Here is a 12,487-nt window from a genome sequence, read left to right as displayed (position 1 = left end):
ACCCATGGTGTAGCAGTGTTTCCAGTGAGCCAACACTTTGAGACCCATGGTGTAGCAGTGTTTCCAGTGAGCCAACACTTTGAGACCCATGGTGTAGCAGAGTGTTTCCAGTGAGCCAACACTTTGAGACCCATGGTGTAGCAGAGTGTTTCCAGCGAGCCAACACTTTGAGACCCATGGTGTAGCAGAGTGTTTCCAGCGAGCCAACACTTTGAGACCCATGGTGTAGCAGAGTGTTTCCAGTGAGCCAACACTTTGAGACCCATGGTGTAGCAGAGTGTTTCCAGTGAGCCAACATGCACAATAGCAACACCCTAACTCTGTTGACCAGAATGTGACAGAGCCTTCATCAGTATCATCGGGAACACCTGTGAAGGGAGTAGGGAAGGGGCCCACCCAAGTTCTTTCCAAAATGGTGTGTGTGCATAGAGCCTACTGTAAAACGTAAGTATTGGGTTATGTTTATGCATGGAATATTTCCTCGCCCAATGAGGCTGTGATCTTACCTCGTATTTTCCGACATTTTCCTGTTTGACCGTCTCTATGTCCAGAAGCAGTGCCCAGGCTTTGCCCCTCAGCTGCTGAGGGATCCCTTTATACACCCGCTTCACCATCTGAAATAATACACAACGCAAACACATCATTAACCACTTAAACCATGTATGGTTGACCGTAGTCCTTCAGGGCTTTATACTAGAGTATTTTCTGTTATTGTGGGGAAGGCCTTCGCTGAAAATAGCCGATCGACAAGCTCTGTGTCGCGGCACAAAATACATACATACAATACACGCATGCAAACATGGACAAGAGGAGATGGAAATATAGCAAGAGAAAACTGCACTGTATAATCACGACTGTTAATTTAACTCAGAGAGCACATAAAACCAAATGGACCCTTAACTCTGAGACTCTCTTGAGTTAACCCTGAGAATTTTACTGCGTTGGGAGTTGAGATCATTTTGTCAAATGTCTTACCTACTTACAATTTAGGCATTTATAAAGACGCTCTAAACAGTAGTATACTATCAGAAGATAAATAATCTGTACATTGCAACTACAGTATACAAACTCAAGGATGCCAGGTCAACAAATGAACCTGCCATCTGTCTACATAACATCTAAATTACATTTTAATCTTTGCATAAGCCTGCAAGGTCCTCAAGGCTAGGTCAAATGTTGTCTGAAGAGGTGAGTCTTCAGACTACCACTCTGAGTGAGTGAGACGGGTTAGTGCCATAAAACATTACTTCATAGAGCGGTGTCCCCCAGGGCTCTATACTGGGCCCCCTCCTTTTTCACTCTACTCTGCGGTGCGTTGCGGGGACTGGTATGTGGAAACACAACAAAAGTGCGGTCCAGGGACCCCACTGGAGGATGGAGGATCTTTCCTCCATTGTACTGCGCCCCTGGCAGTCAGGGTTGCGCAGCCAATTGCACTAAATTGGGGAGATCCACATGGATTCCGAGAGTGGATTAAAACACAGTTTTTATTGAAAACTACGGACCTCCGGGTTTCAAATGCTTGGCAGAGAACAATCGGACAGGGGGGGCAGCAGGATAATCACCTTAGATTTTGCATTTGTACATGTTCAGAGCTCTCCGGAGGCAGCGGCGTTTCGCTCTCACTACCATGGGTATTGAAGCCTCTCGTAGATTGAAAATGTCAGAATCGATAAAATATTACGCTAGCTCTACACCAAATTTCTTCTCAGCATGTTCACCCCAGAATAGGGACAGCAGGGTTCAAAGTGGTTAAATCACACAGCTAGAGATCCTGTTCCGTGTCTCAACCAGAGAGGAGTAAGGGAGGAATTCAAGCTAAAAGAGGAATGGAAAACAATTTATGAGTGGCAAAAAAAAGAACACGGCATCAAATATGGTTGTGCGCTGAGGCTAAATTGAGACGGTTTGTGTGGCGAGCGGGGGTGACTTGAAGGGATTCATGTGATGAGGTCTGTATGGCGGCCATCACTGCAGAGCTACAGTACCACACACCTTATCACTGTCCCTGTACTTGTCCCACTTCTTCACCATCTTCACCCATTTCTCCGACCTTTCCACCTCCTGCTGCTTTTGCTGAAAAGTAAAAAGGCCAGAGACATACTGTTTAGGCCCGGTTTAGACTGTAATTATCCACTATAGCAAAGGTTTTGTGGTGGTGTGCTTTTGTTCTTTCATTTTCTAAGAGCAATTCATACGGTTACCTTTGCCTCAACAGCGCTGGGTGTGGGTAGTTCCTCCTCACTGGTGTAGAAACAAATAAATAACAGCAGGCAGACACGATGTGGCGAGAGAGAGAGAGAGAGAGAGAGAGAGAGAGAGAGAGAGAGAGAGAGAGAGACAGCAAGAGAAAGAGAGAGACAGCAAGAGAAAGTGTGACAGCGAGAGAAGAGAGAGATACAAAAACAGGAATATTAATGGTGGATGTAGTTATTCTCCAGAGTTCCTGGTCCTAAGCTGGGGTCAAAGCCCCCTAGTGTGCTGTCAAGCAGGTAGACTTACTGCAGGAAGCCGAAGCGGTCAGTGACCTTATAGATGTTATAGTCAGCATCCTCCCAGGGGTCGATGTCCACACCTTCCCGGCGCCCCTGAAAACACATATGCATAGTCTCTCCATTAGGATTCTCTAATAACAATTCAATGTACTGCACACACGACACACACATTGATACATACATCAGCTTGAAGGTATGTAAAATGGCCATAAACTTAATGGAGAACTTACTACTTATAAAGTGAGTAGACTGTTACAACTTGACTAATGCAATGTGCTAATATGGCTGATGGTCATTGGCTGGGTTTCCCAAACACATATGGTGTAAGACTTGTAGTGCTGCACATGCTCTGTGAACATAGACATTTCGTGCATAGATGTGCCACGCAATGGTAGGCCAGGCCTGAGGCCTGGTATGGTAGGCCTCAGGTCTACCATTCTGAAAAAATAAAATCAAAATAATCTATATATATCTATATATATATTTATTTTTGTATTATTTATTTATTTTCCCCCCCAGAATGGTAGACATGAGGCCTGAGGCCTACCATACCAGACGTTAGGCCTCAGGCCTTAGGCCTACCATTGCGTGGCACATCTATGCACGGAATGTCTATGTTCACAGGCTTCTGTGTGCGGCCTAGAGGGCATCTGAGCTAGAGGGCAGCACGGGTCCACCCGGACCCGAATACCCGAGATCCGAACCGAGAACCGAGCCGGGTCGGGTGCAAAATATTGACATGCCGTCGGGGAACGGGTCGGTTCCATTTCAAAGCTGCAGGCCTCGTTTCGGGCATCTGCAATGCAGAATACCCGAAATGCCCGTGCAGGACCCGATTTTTATTATATATTAAACCTTTCAACTTTAAAAATAGGTTTTGAAAATAGACATTATGGTATGCGTGCGTTCAACTGCGTTGTAATGATTATGTTCTAAAATACACGCCTCGAGGATTTGGAAATGGAACGTATCCACTGGTGGTGGGTGTGTCACAGTGTGTGCGCAGCGCGCGCTCAGTCACACACAACACGAACAGTAGATATCATCACCATGGCGGCCCCCTTCTTGAGCGAGGTGAAACGCAAACTACAGTCAAACGATTACAGCACGCAATCTCCTAAGGGGAAGTCGGATGTCTGGGACAGTTTTGTTATCATTGTCGACGCGGACGGTAAAAATGTTGGTGCTGACAAAGTGTGACTCACTGCTTACCTACGACATGCAGAAGACGGGGACATCTTAACTGAAAAAACACATGACTGGGAAGGCGTGTAAGAAAAAAGAGAGTGCCGGCGAGGGTCAACAACCACAACAACAAAGTGCCATCACGTCTTTTGTTGCTATTCGGAAAGCAATTCCATCCAAAAGAAAAGCTGTCATTCTTGATGACTGCATTAAAGCAAGCTCGCAATGCGACGCATTGCGAGCTTGTAGATCGGCTATTTTCAGCGCTCCTTTGTAGAGGCGGGGGTGATGCTGACGTTCAGTCACAGTGTTCACTTCAGTCTCATAATCACAGTCACGGTGAAAATAAGCATAATATAGGATTGGACACACCACGGGTGTAACGGGTCTTTCGGAACGGGTAGGTTTATTTCGGATCGGATCCTGTTTTTAACGGGTCCGTTTCGGACCGGATCCAAAACTTTCGGGGCCGGGTCCGGGCCGGGTGTGGCCAATTAGAATGTTTTCGGATCCGGATCGGTTCTGTTCTGATATCACCGGGTCCGTTTCGGACCGGGTCCAATTTTATGGACCCGTGCTGCCCTCTAATCTGAGCATGTGCAGCACTACAAGTCTTACACCATATGCGTTTGGGAAAACCAGCCAATGGCCATGAGCCATGTTTACATATTCCACAGGCAGTCCAGAGGCGATAACAGACAGACCAACTGTGGACGTTAGTTGTACATTGCAGAAGTATGTTGGTTAGTTGTTCTCATGTGCATATGTCAGTTAGATAAACATAATGTATACGTGTGCTTGTCCACAAATGCTAAGCATGCCGTTAGACAGATGCTAGGTTCCACATGTAAATTGAGCTAAAATGTCTGAATTGTAACAGTAGGGATGCCAAAGACTCCCCTCACAAGTGACTGGCATTTAAATAACTCGGTCACAGTGAAGTGGTTATGTCTGTCTGTGTGCATGTGGTGTGTGACTGTGACTATGTGTGTGTGGGGGGTTGGGTGGGGGGACGCAGTTAACACCAACCTCTCTCTGTCGATTGCCATTAAACTAAACTCTAGGGATTGATTTGGGTTTTTTTGTCGATTGTTGAAGGACCATGCTGAAGGTCATGTATTCTTAATAGTTGCAGTAATTGCTTTATCCTCAATTTTAGACCTGTAGTGATTATAATCCCCCCTGGACACAAGACACACGCACTCACACACACCATTAATTGAGGTTTTCCAGTAATTTGAAATTACGGTGGAAATGGGAAATTACTAACTACCCCATTTCCACCACCGGATGGTAATGAATCTATTCTCAGTTCACAGACATCAGCCGCCTGGCACCCATGGGCTTCACTACATGGGGCAGGGCACAGTAGTGACATACTTGCACTGGTGCGTGAGACGTGCCTCGACTACCTAATCTGTCAGGGTGAGAGACTCCCAGAGGCCAAGCTGTTCTGCTTTCCTTGGGAAAGGCATGTCAGTTGGCACTGGTGGCACGGTACAATCTGTCCCCGAGCTCAGCTATGCCTCCCCACACCCCCACAACCTATGGTATAATCCACAGATTCCACCCCCACAACCTATGGTATAATCCACAGATTTTGGAGCTACACAGCTTCATGTGAGACATCGCTGATATCTTTGCTGCTGTCGCTCCATATGTTAACTCTACTTGATCATTAAATGGTAAATGGTGCATTTATATAGCGCCTTTATCCAAGGCGCTTTACATAGATTGTGCATTACATTCACCCATTCACACACACATTCATACACCGATTGCTGCGGAAGCCATGCAAGGTACCAACCAGTACATCGGGAGCAATTTGGGGTTCAGTGTCTTGCCCAAGGACACTTCGACATGTAGACAGGAGGAGCCGGGATTCGAACCGCCGACCCATGGATCATTGGACGACCTGCTCTACCTCTTGAGCCACAGTCGCCCCATCATTCAACAGTATCACACAAAAGTATCAAAAATAGCAGATCTACAAGCTCGAAGTGCAGCTCGAAACGTGGCGCGAACCGTGCTCAAAGCGATGCATTTTGGGCTTATTGATCTGTTATTGTATTTTTGCATTTGAATCCTGAATAGTAACAGTTTGATTGGTTGTGTATAGGAAGCGCAACTTCTCCTCAAGTGTCCTGAAGTGTCGTAGCTCAACCTCCGCTAAGTTGATCACACACAAACCTTGTCATATTTGGAGATGATGTCAGCTCGTTCGTCTGCTATTATCATCTCTATGTCCTTCTTCATGTCAAAATCTGGAAGCAAACAGAACAAGACAATAAGAATATTAAACTGATGAACAGATTTCACGTAGATCATACGGTATAACGAATATAAGGCACTTCAGTTCACATTAATCACATAGTCATAGAACATATAACAGCAATAACAGGAGATTCACTAAAATCAAGCAGAAATGTTGTTGTTCACTGCCTGGGCCAATCTTGGACCAGTGTTTAACGTTCATTGGAATTTAGAGTCCTCTCTACCTTTGGGAAAGAGCTACATTCTGCTACATTTCTAAATTGCAACGGTAGCGATGGCAGTGACTCCACTCACTAGACTGGCATTTAAATAACTCGGTCACAGTGAAGTGGTTATGTCTGCGTGCATGTGGTGTGTGTGTGTGTGTGTGTGTGTGTGTGTGTGGGGGGTGGGGGGGGCTTAGTTGCGCGTGGACTCAGTTAACAACACCAGCCTCTCTCTGCCCATTGCAAACTGTATAGACTCAAGGCAAGGGGGATTGATTTCATATCGTATTGTTTTTATAGATTTTTGAACAACCATTCTGGAGGTCATGTAGTAATTGGGAAAGAGCTGATCATAAGGAATTAGCTATACCAAGATCAGGAGGGTTATCTTGAGAGGATATTGTGTCATGGCTGGTTCTCCCCTCAAAGACTACATCTTTGATTATTTTTTGTGTGGTTGACCAACAGGGCAGAGTATAGTAATTGTCACACTTTATTTAATTAGATTTTCCAGTGAGTCGGTGATTGCATCTTTCCAAAGACAGTAACATTTATCATTTACGGCCTTACCCACTTTCACAAAGGCAACCCTAATTTGATGACTTGGGAACTACTTTCAAAATGACCAGCTCAGTCAACTCGCTCTTCAACATGACGTAAATCCTCCTTTCATTGTCAATGGCAAATGTGACACGTGTTGTGATGAAAAGCTGTATATAGGAGGGACTATAGCACGGCTAGCGCCCCTCAAAAAAGTACCTGAGGGGGCTTTGGAATAGCGGTGTATTAACAGATAAATCAGATGCCAAATTATTATTATTATTTATTTTTTAAATGATATGTTTTAGGCTTTAGGGGCATGTCATGTCATGTGATCTACCTGCACAGCCTACCTTTTGGACACCCCTGGCTTAAGCAGTTACAGAGGAACAAACATCACAGACTGTAAGCAGGTAGTATCACAGTCATTACGAACCCAGACCACGACACACCACAGCTATAGCATCTTTCAGTAGGACTGACGCACACCTCAACCACAAGAAGCAGAACTATTGTTGGGTACAGTGTGGTGCTTCTGCATCAGTAGTTCTCACACTTTTTAATTTCAAGGATCCCCATAACTCTGAGAGAGAGTGCACATAACGGAACCAAATGTCAACACATCACATGTAAACCTTTTGTTTTTCTTTTCCTGATCTTCTGATGTATTGTGGTGTGATTGTATTACTCGACGACACTGAAAATGAGTGATTACTCAGTGTAATTTCGAGAATAAATAAAACTTGAATGAATGAAAAATGGACCCTCGGTAGGGCGGTCACGATTACAAATTTAAGTTGACAATTAATTGTCACACAAATAATTCATTGCTATTAACAATTTGATTCGATTTTTGGCATTGAATATTGGAACTTGTGAATAAAAATACACTTCCGTTTGCCTCATAATAAAAAAAATGCACAGGGCAGATATGACAAATAACTGAAAGAATTACTGAAATATTCATGAATTTTATACTTTAGATAAATAGCTTTCCTTGACATGAAATATTGAGAACCACTGACATAGAAACATGGGGTTTTTCAGAAAACTGTCATGATTTAGAAGACTTTTTTTTAAAATTTTGACGTCAGGTCTAAATGCATTAAGAACCACTGTCTGTTCTACCTCATCTAGAGGGGTAGCTTCAGCTTTAGCCTTCATCCAACCTGCTCCCGTTGAATCAGCCTTCATCCAACCTGCTCCCGTTGAATCAGCCTTCATCCAACCTGCTCCCGTTGAACGGCTTTCAAATGAGCATCAATGTGTAAACGGCCTCTAATGCGTCTGATGCTGGGCAGTGGGCCATATTATATTATATTCCCTTCATGTGATAATTGGACAAGTCTTCTGGTGGTTGGTATATTCGCAGAATGTGAGCACAATCATTTAAGTTTATTCCTCAAATGTGTGGTTTTTAAAAAGAATACTGAAAACTCCTACTTCCTCTTTTTAAAAATGTACAAGAGCTCTCTCTGTGAGCATGCTTTGTAAAAAAAACAAAAAAAATGCAAAGTGTATGTCTAAATGATACTAGTCTAGTATACGAAAAACCAACATTTGGAAAAGGTTTATGCTTAAAAAACTATATATATAAAAAGGGATCGATACAATAGACAATGAACGGCAAGAGGCCGCGGCCTAAAGCAACCTCCACCCCACAGAGGACTAGATTGATTTTTATTTGACAACTTTACTGACAAAAGGCATACGCATAAAGTTTAAACATAGTTGAAACACGAAACACCTGGCCCTGTAGGCCAGGTGTAGGCACCTCAGCTATCATAACGTGCCACGATGCAGCTCGTTGTGAGCTGGTAGATTGGCTATTGCCCATCCATTCCTGCACCCACAGGAAAAGGAACAACAGAGTAGGCGATTGAGGGGGGGGGGGGATTGAGGCCCTTGATGAGACCACTGCCTCCCCCACGTTCTCACAGTTTCACCCCAGTGTGTCCCCTCTAAGCCTGCCGGCCCCTGAGCCTAGACCTGCTAGCTATAGGCCAGCTTGAGTCTGTCTGCTCAGCAACTGTCAGTAGGAAAGCATCTGTGAGGCGAAAGAGGACAGCTTTCTCTCTCCGTCTCCTCATCGACATCTCACAGCAGTGTTTGGCTATATCAAAACTATGCCAGCTATGCCAAGCAGACACATGGAGATAAAAGACACACGTAGTGTCAGGGACTGTCGGCCTACGTTTGGAAGACAATGAAATACAAATACAATAAAACAGTCACTGTGTGCTTTCAAATAGCATTACAAGATTATGAGAGCGAACTGAGCATTAATAAGGGAAAATTAGCGAAATGTGTGGGAAATCTGCAAAAACAATGCTTACTTTCTTCACAGATGTGTTCATAAAGGTGTCTACAATCACATATAAATTTGTTCGAACCCAACTCCCTTGGGAAACTTTGTGACAGCTGCTGATAGTTGGGGTACCATTGATCAAGCTCGTAGTATAACATAATTCTTAAAACACCAAAGGGGGTCCCCGTCCTGAATGGGTTAAGATCGAGTCAGTGCTAATACCAGATTTGCTTTGCTAATTGAACATATGGCACAACAACAACATGAACAAGCTCATCTTTCAAGTTGGTCACAGTTGCACTGACTGACGTCGAACAGCCCGTGTGGCCAGATGACGCCTCAGGCTGCGTTAAAGCATGTCTGGCATCCTTTGCCAGCAACAGGTGGGGCAGCACAGCCTGCCGTTCCACAAAGGCCCTCTATGGTGACCCTCCACAGACCACAAGTCCAGCTTCCAATACACATTGCGGTCCACAAGTGATATTCAATCCTACTACAGCACATTTCAGTCACCACAGATTGTTTGTGTTCTTGCAATAAAGTTCATGACCTGTATTTTACCCTGGCATCTGCCTGGCAGAGCAGATGCTTAGTGGTTCACTACTCTCTCCTCCTCTCTCCCAGATGTATTCACCTGCTCTTGTCCAGCTTTCCCTTTCTCCTCTTATCTCAAGAGGGCAAAATGATACATAGCTTGCGGAGTTAGTTCAGGCAGATCCTCGAGGGGTTTCATGCCATGCTCAAGGGCGCATACATATTCTCAAAGGGTTAATATGCTGCTTTACTATGTGCGTGTATAAGTGTGCAAGTCCCACACGTCATTCGCTGATGTGGCAGTCAGCTGACCAATTGGGCGGGCTACTTAAGCTCACTAGACTGCATGCTCTTCCTGCCTTCCTCTGCATATGGTTCCTGGTTGTTATGTGATGTTTGCTCCCACCACCACCGGTGGGCTCTGTTATTGATGTTCCCCATGGGGGTTTTATTGTATATATATCTCCCTGCTCTTAATGTTAATGATGGTGTTTAATCGTGCCGAGCAGGGAGAAAATGCTGCAGAGCCGAACGCCAAGATAAATATCATATGCACACTTGTATTCTCATATAATAAATATTGGTTAAATCTGTTCGTGAGTTGTCTGTCTGACTGAACTGAACTGTTTTTGGTTTGCAGGGGTTGTCAGGAAACTCTTCTGGACAGCTTAGTAAGCTGAGGTGGGACTGTAAGATGTGGGTAAATAAATGTATTGTTCTATATGGCACACTTTACATTTTCAGTCACATGTCACTATATGGCTCTTTCCCTGTTTGAGGGTTTTGTCCTATTTTAACGAATCATTGCACAGACTCTGTAATGCCCTTGCTGTTGAAGCTCAATCAAAAGCATGGAGTTGAAAATATTTAGTTTGCAGCATTGTTGGTCAAGATTATATCGATTTATTTTGGATATTGTTCATTTAGAAGTCTGATGTAGCGGCTTTCAATGACTGATTGTTTTCAATGTTTTATTGTTTAATGTTTTATTGTTTTTTATTGATTTTATTCTTCTTCTGAAGCACATTGTGATGCTTAACCAGGTTCTGTTTAGAGTTCAATAAAATCCATATTTTGTCATTTTACAATGACAATGACTCACAACAGAAGTGGGCAGAAATGGCCACAGCTACAATTTAGGCATTTAGCAGACGCTCTTAATCCAGAGCGATTTACATTAAGCAATAACAAAAAGCATGGCATACATCACATACATAAAAAGTAGTTATCATGAAACATGGGTAAGCTAAGAGCGTAACAGTGGAGTATCTATATAATTAAACTATATATATAAACATACTATACTATATTATACTATACATATGTACTATAAAGTGCTATGACTACATAAAATGCAATTATAGTGCTGTCTACGTAACATGCTATAAGTCTGTATAAAATGCTTTCTAAGTCTACATAAAGTGCTATCTAAGGGGCTAGGGCAAGTCCTACGGGCCATGATGGAGTCTGAAAAGGTGGGTTTTCAGACTACGGCGGAAGATTGGGAGTGAGGCTGCAGTTCTGACTGCAATGGGAAGTGCATTCCATAGTTTTGGAGCCAGAAGGGAGAAGAGTTTGGGACGTGTGGAGCGTTGTCCCGGCGTTTTTAGTAGAGCTAGAGTGACCACCCATGTGGATCATCCTGGAGAAATGTTGTGCTGTCAAACGTCATCAGAGAACAGAATGCTGAGTCTATGTAAAGTGTCTTGATCGAACTTATGCTCCGTCATGCGGCGAGAGAAAACTTAAAGAAGAGAAAACTTTGCTTCTGGATTATTTGGTTCTAAATCGGATTATTGCTTCTAAATATTGGTTTCAAATACATTTTAATTTAATTGCCTAGCCCTTCTTCAGTCAGTCAGTCAGTACAAAAAGTTCCTCTTTAACATCCAGCAGACTGCTTCCTGTGTTCTGAGCCTCCAGACTGCTGATAATATTGTGGTGGTCAGGAAGAGAGGGAAACCAGTCCCCACCGGCACTCCTTGAAGGGAGAACCTGTGGTGAGTGACACTAATATTTACACGCAACAAAAGCAAATTAGTCTCCTTTTTTTGTTTGTTTTTTACCAAGGACAAGTTGTAACTAGTTTCTTAAAAAAAAGGCTTGAATTTCCCAGACTAAGCATGTCTAGTCAGCAACAACATACCACAGGGTGGCCTGGCCATGCAAAATGTACATTGCACGGTTCTTGTGAGTGAGTCAGGACAGTGGAAACACAAAGTGAGGCACCTTTCGTTGGCGGAGCGGTAAAAGTGCTGATGCCTCACGCATCGTTCAAAGACCTTCACTGTTGAATGCTTCTTTTCAAGTGGTGGACACAGAGAAGGTGGATACAGTTAATGCTGGACAGACGTGGTGGTTGTGAGCCGCACTGCTTCAAACAGAATGGAAACTGGGGGAGAAACACTGAATCAGCCCCCAGAGGTCACTGGGTGGGGGGAGAGGGAGAGAGAGAGAGAGAGAGAGAGAGAGAGAGAGAGAGAGAGAGAGAGAGAGAGAGAGAGAGAGACTGCAATGTAAACGTACATTTCCCAAGCCAATAAAGCCTCTTTCAATTGAATTGAACTGAATTGAATTAAGAGCGAGAGAGGGTGAGCTGCACACTGGATGCGATGTAAATGTCTCATTATTTCTTTCCTTTTTGTGGCAGTAGTTCTTGTTGTTGACCTGATGTATGTCTTGTGCTGGAGTATGTATCTCTGGTGTATACCTGAAAAATACCCCTCTGTATTTTTTTGTTTTGGTTTAATTGATTTGTGATTTGTGTACTAATGAGGAAAACTCCAATAAAGTGCATCCCACCTGGGAAAGGGGTCATCAATCCCACCCATTCGTTCTTATTTTATTTTTAATTTTTTTGTGTGTGTGACGTGCGTGTATGTGTCTCTTGTATAGTATGTAGTCTTAAGTTTACCTTTCTATCATTTGATGTCATGTACTGTTTG

At 43.7% G+C, this 12,487-nt stretch overlaps 1 protein-coding gene across 1 annotated transcript in view; it reads right to left on the bottom strand.

Annotated features, from left to right (window-relative positions):
* The window catches only part of LOC306923097 (uncharacterized protein), a 47,815-nt gene that overhangs the window by 21,827 nt on the left and 13,501 nt on the right, over positions 1-12,487 (bottom strand). The window contains exons 2-6 of the mRNA XM_079501112.1: positions 5,871-5,944; positions 2,503-2,588; positions 2,205-2,244; positions 1,996-2,076; positions 507-614 (exon numbers count right to left, since the gene is read on the bottom strand). Coding sequence (XP_079357238.1) covers positions 507-614; positions 1,996-2,076; positions 2,205-2,244; positions 2,503-2,588; positions 5,871-5,936 — 381 coding nt within the window. The 5' untranslated portion in view covers positions 5,937-5,944. The remainder of the gene's footprint in view (positions 1-506; positions 615-1,995; positions 2,077-2,204; positions 2,245-2,502; positions 2,589-5,870; positions 5,945-12,487) is intronic.

This window comes from Electrona antarctica (assembly GCF_951216825.1).
Source record: "Electrona antarctica genome assembly, chromosome: 5".
Classification (NCBI taxonomy): Eukaryota; Metazoa; Chordata; class Actinopteri; order Myctophiformes; family Myctophidae; genus Electrona; species Electrona antarctica.
The sequence above is the reverse complement of the archived record's forward strand: the minus strand, read 5'-3'. Positions and strand labels throughout refer to the sequence as shown.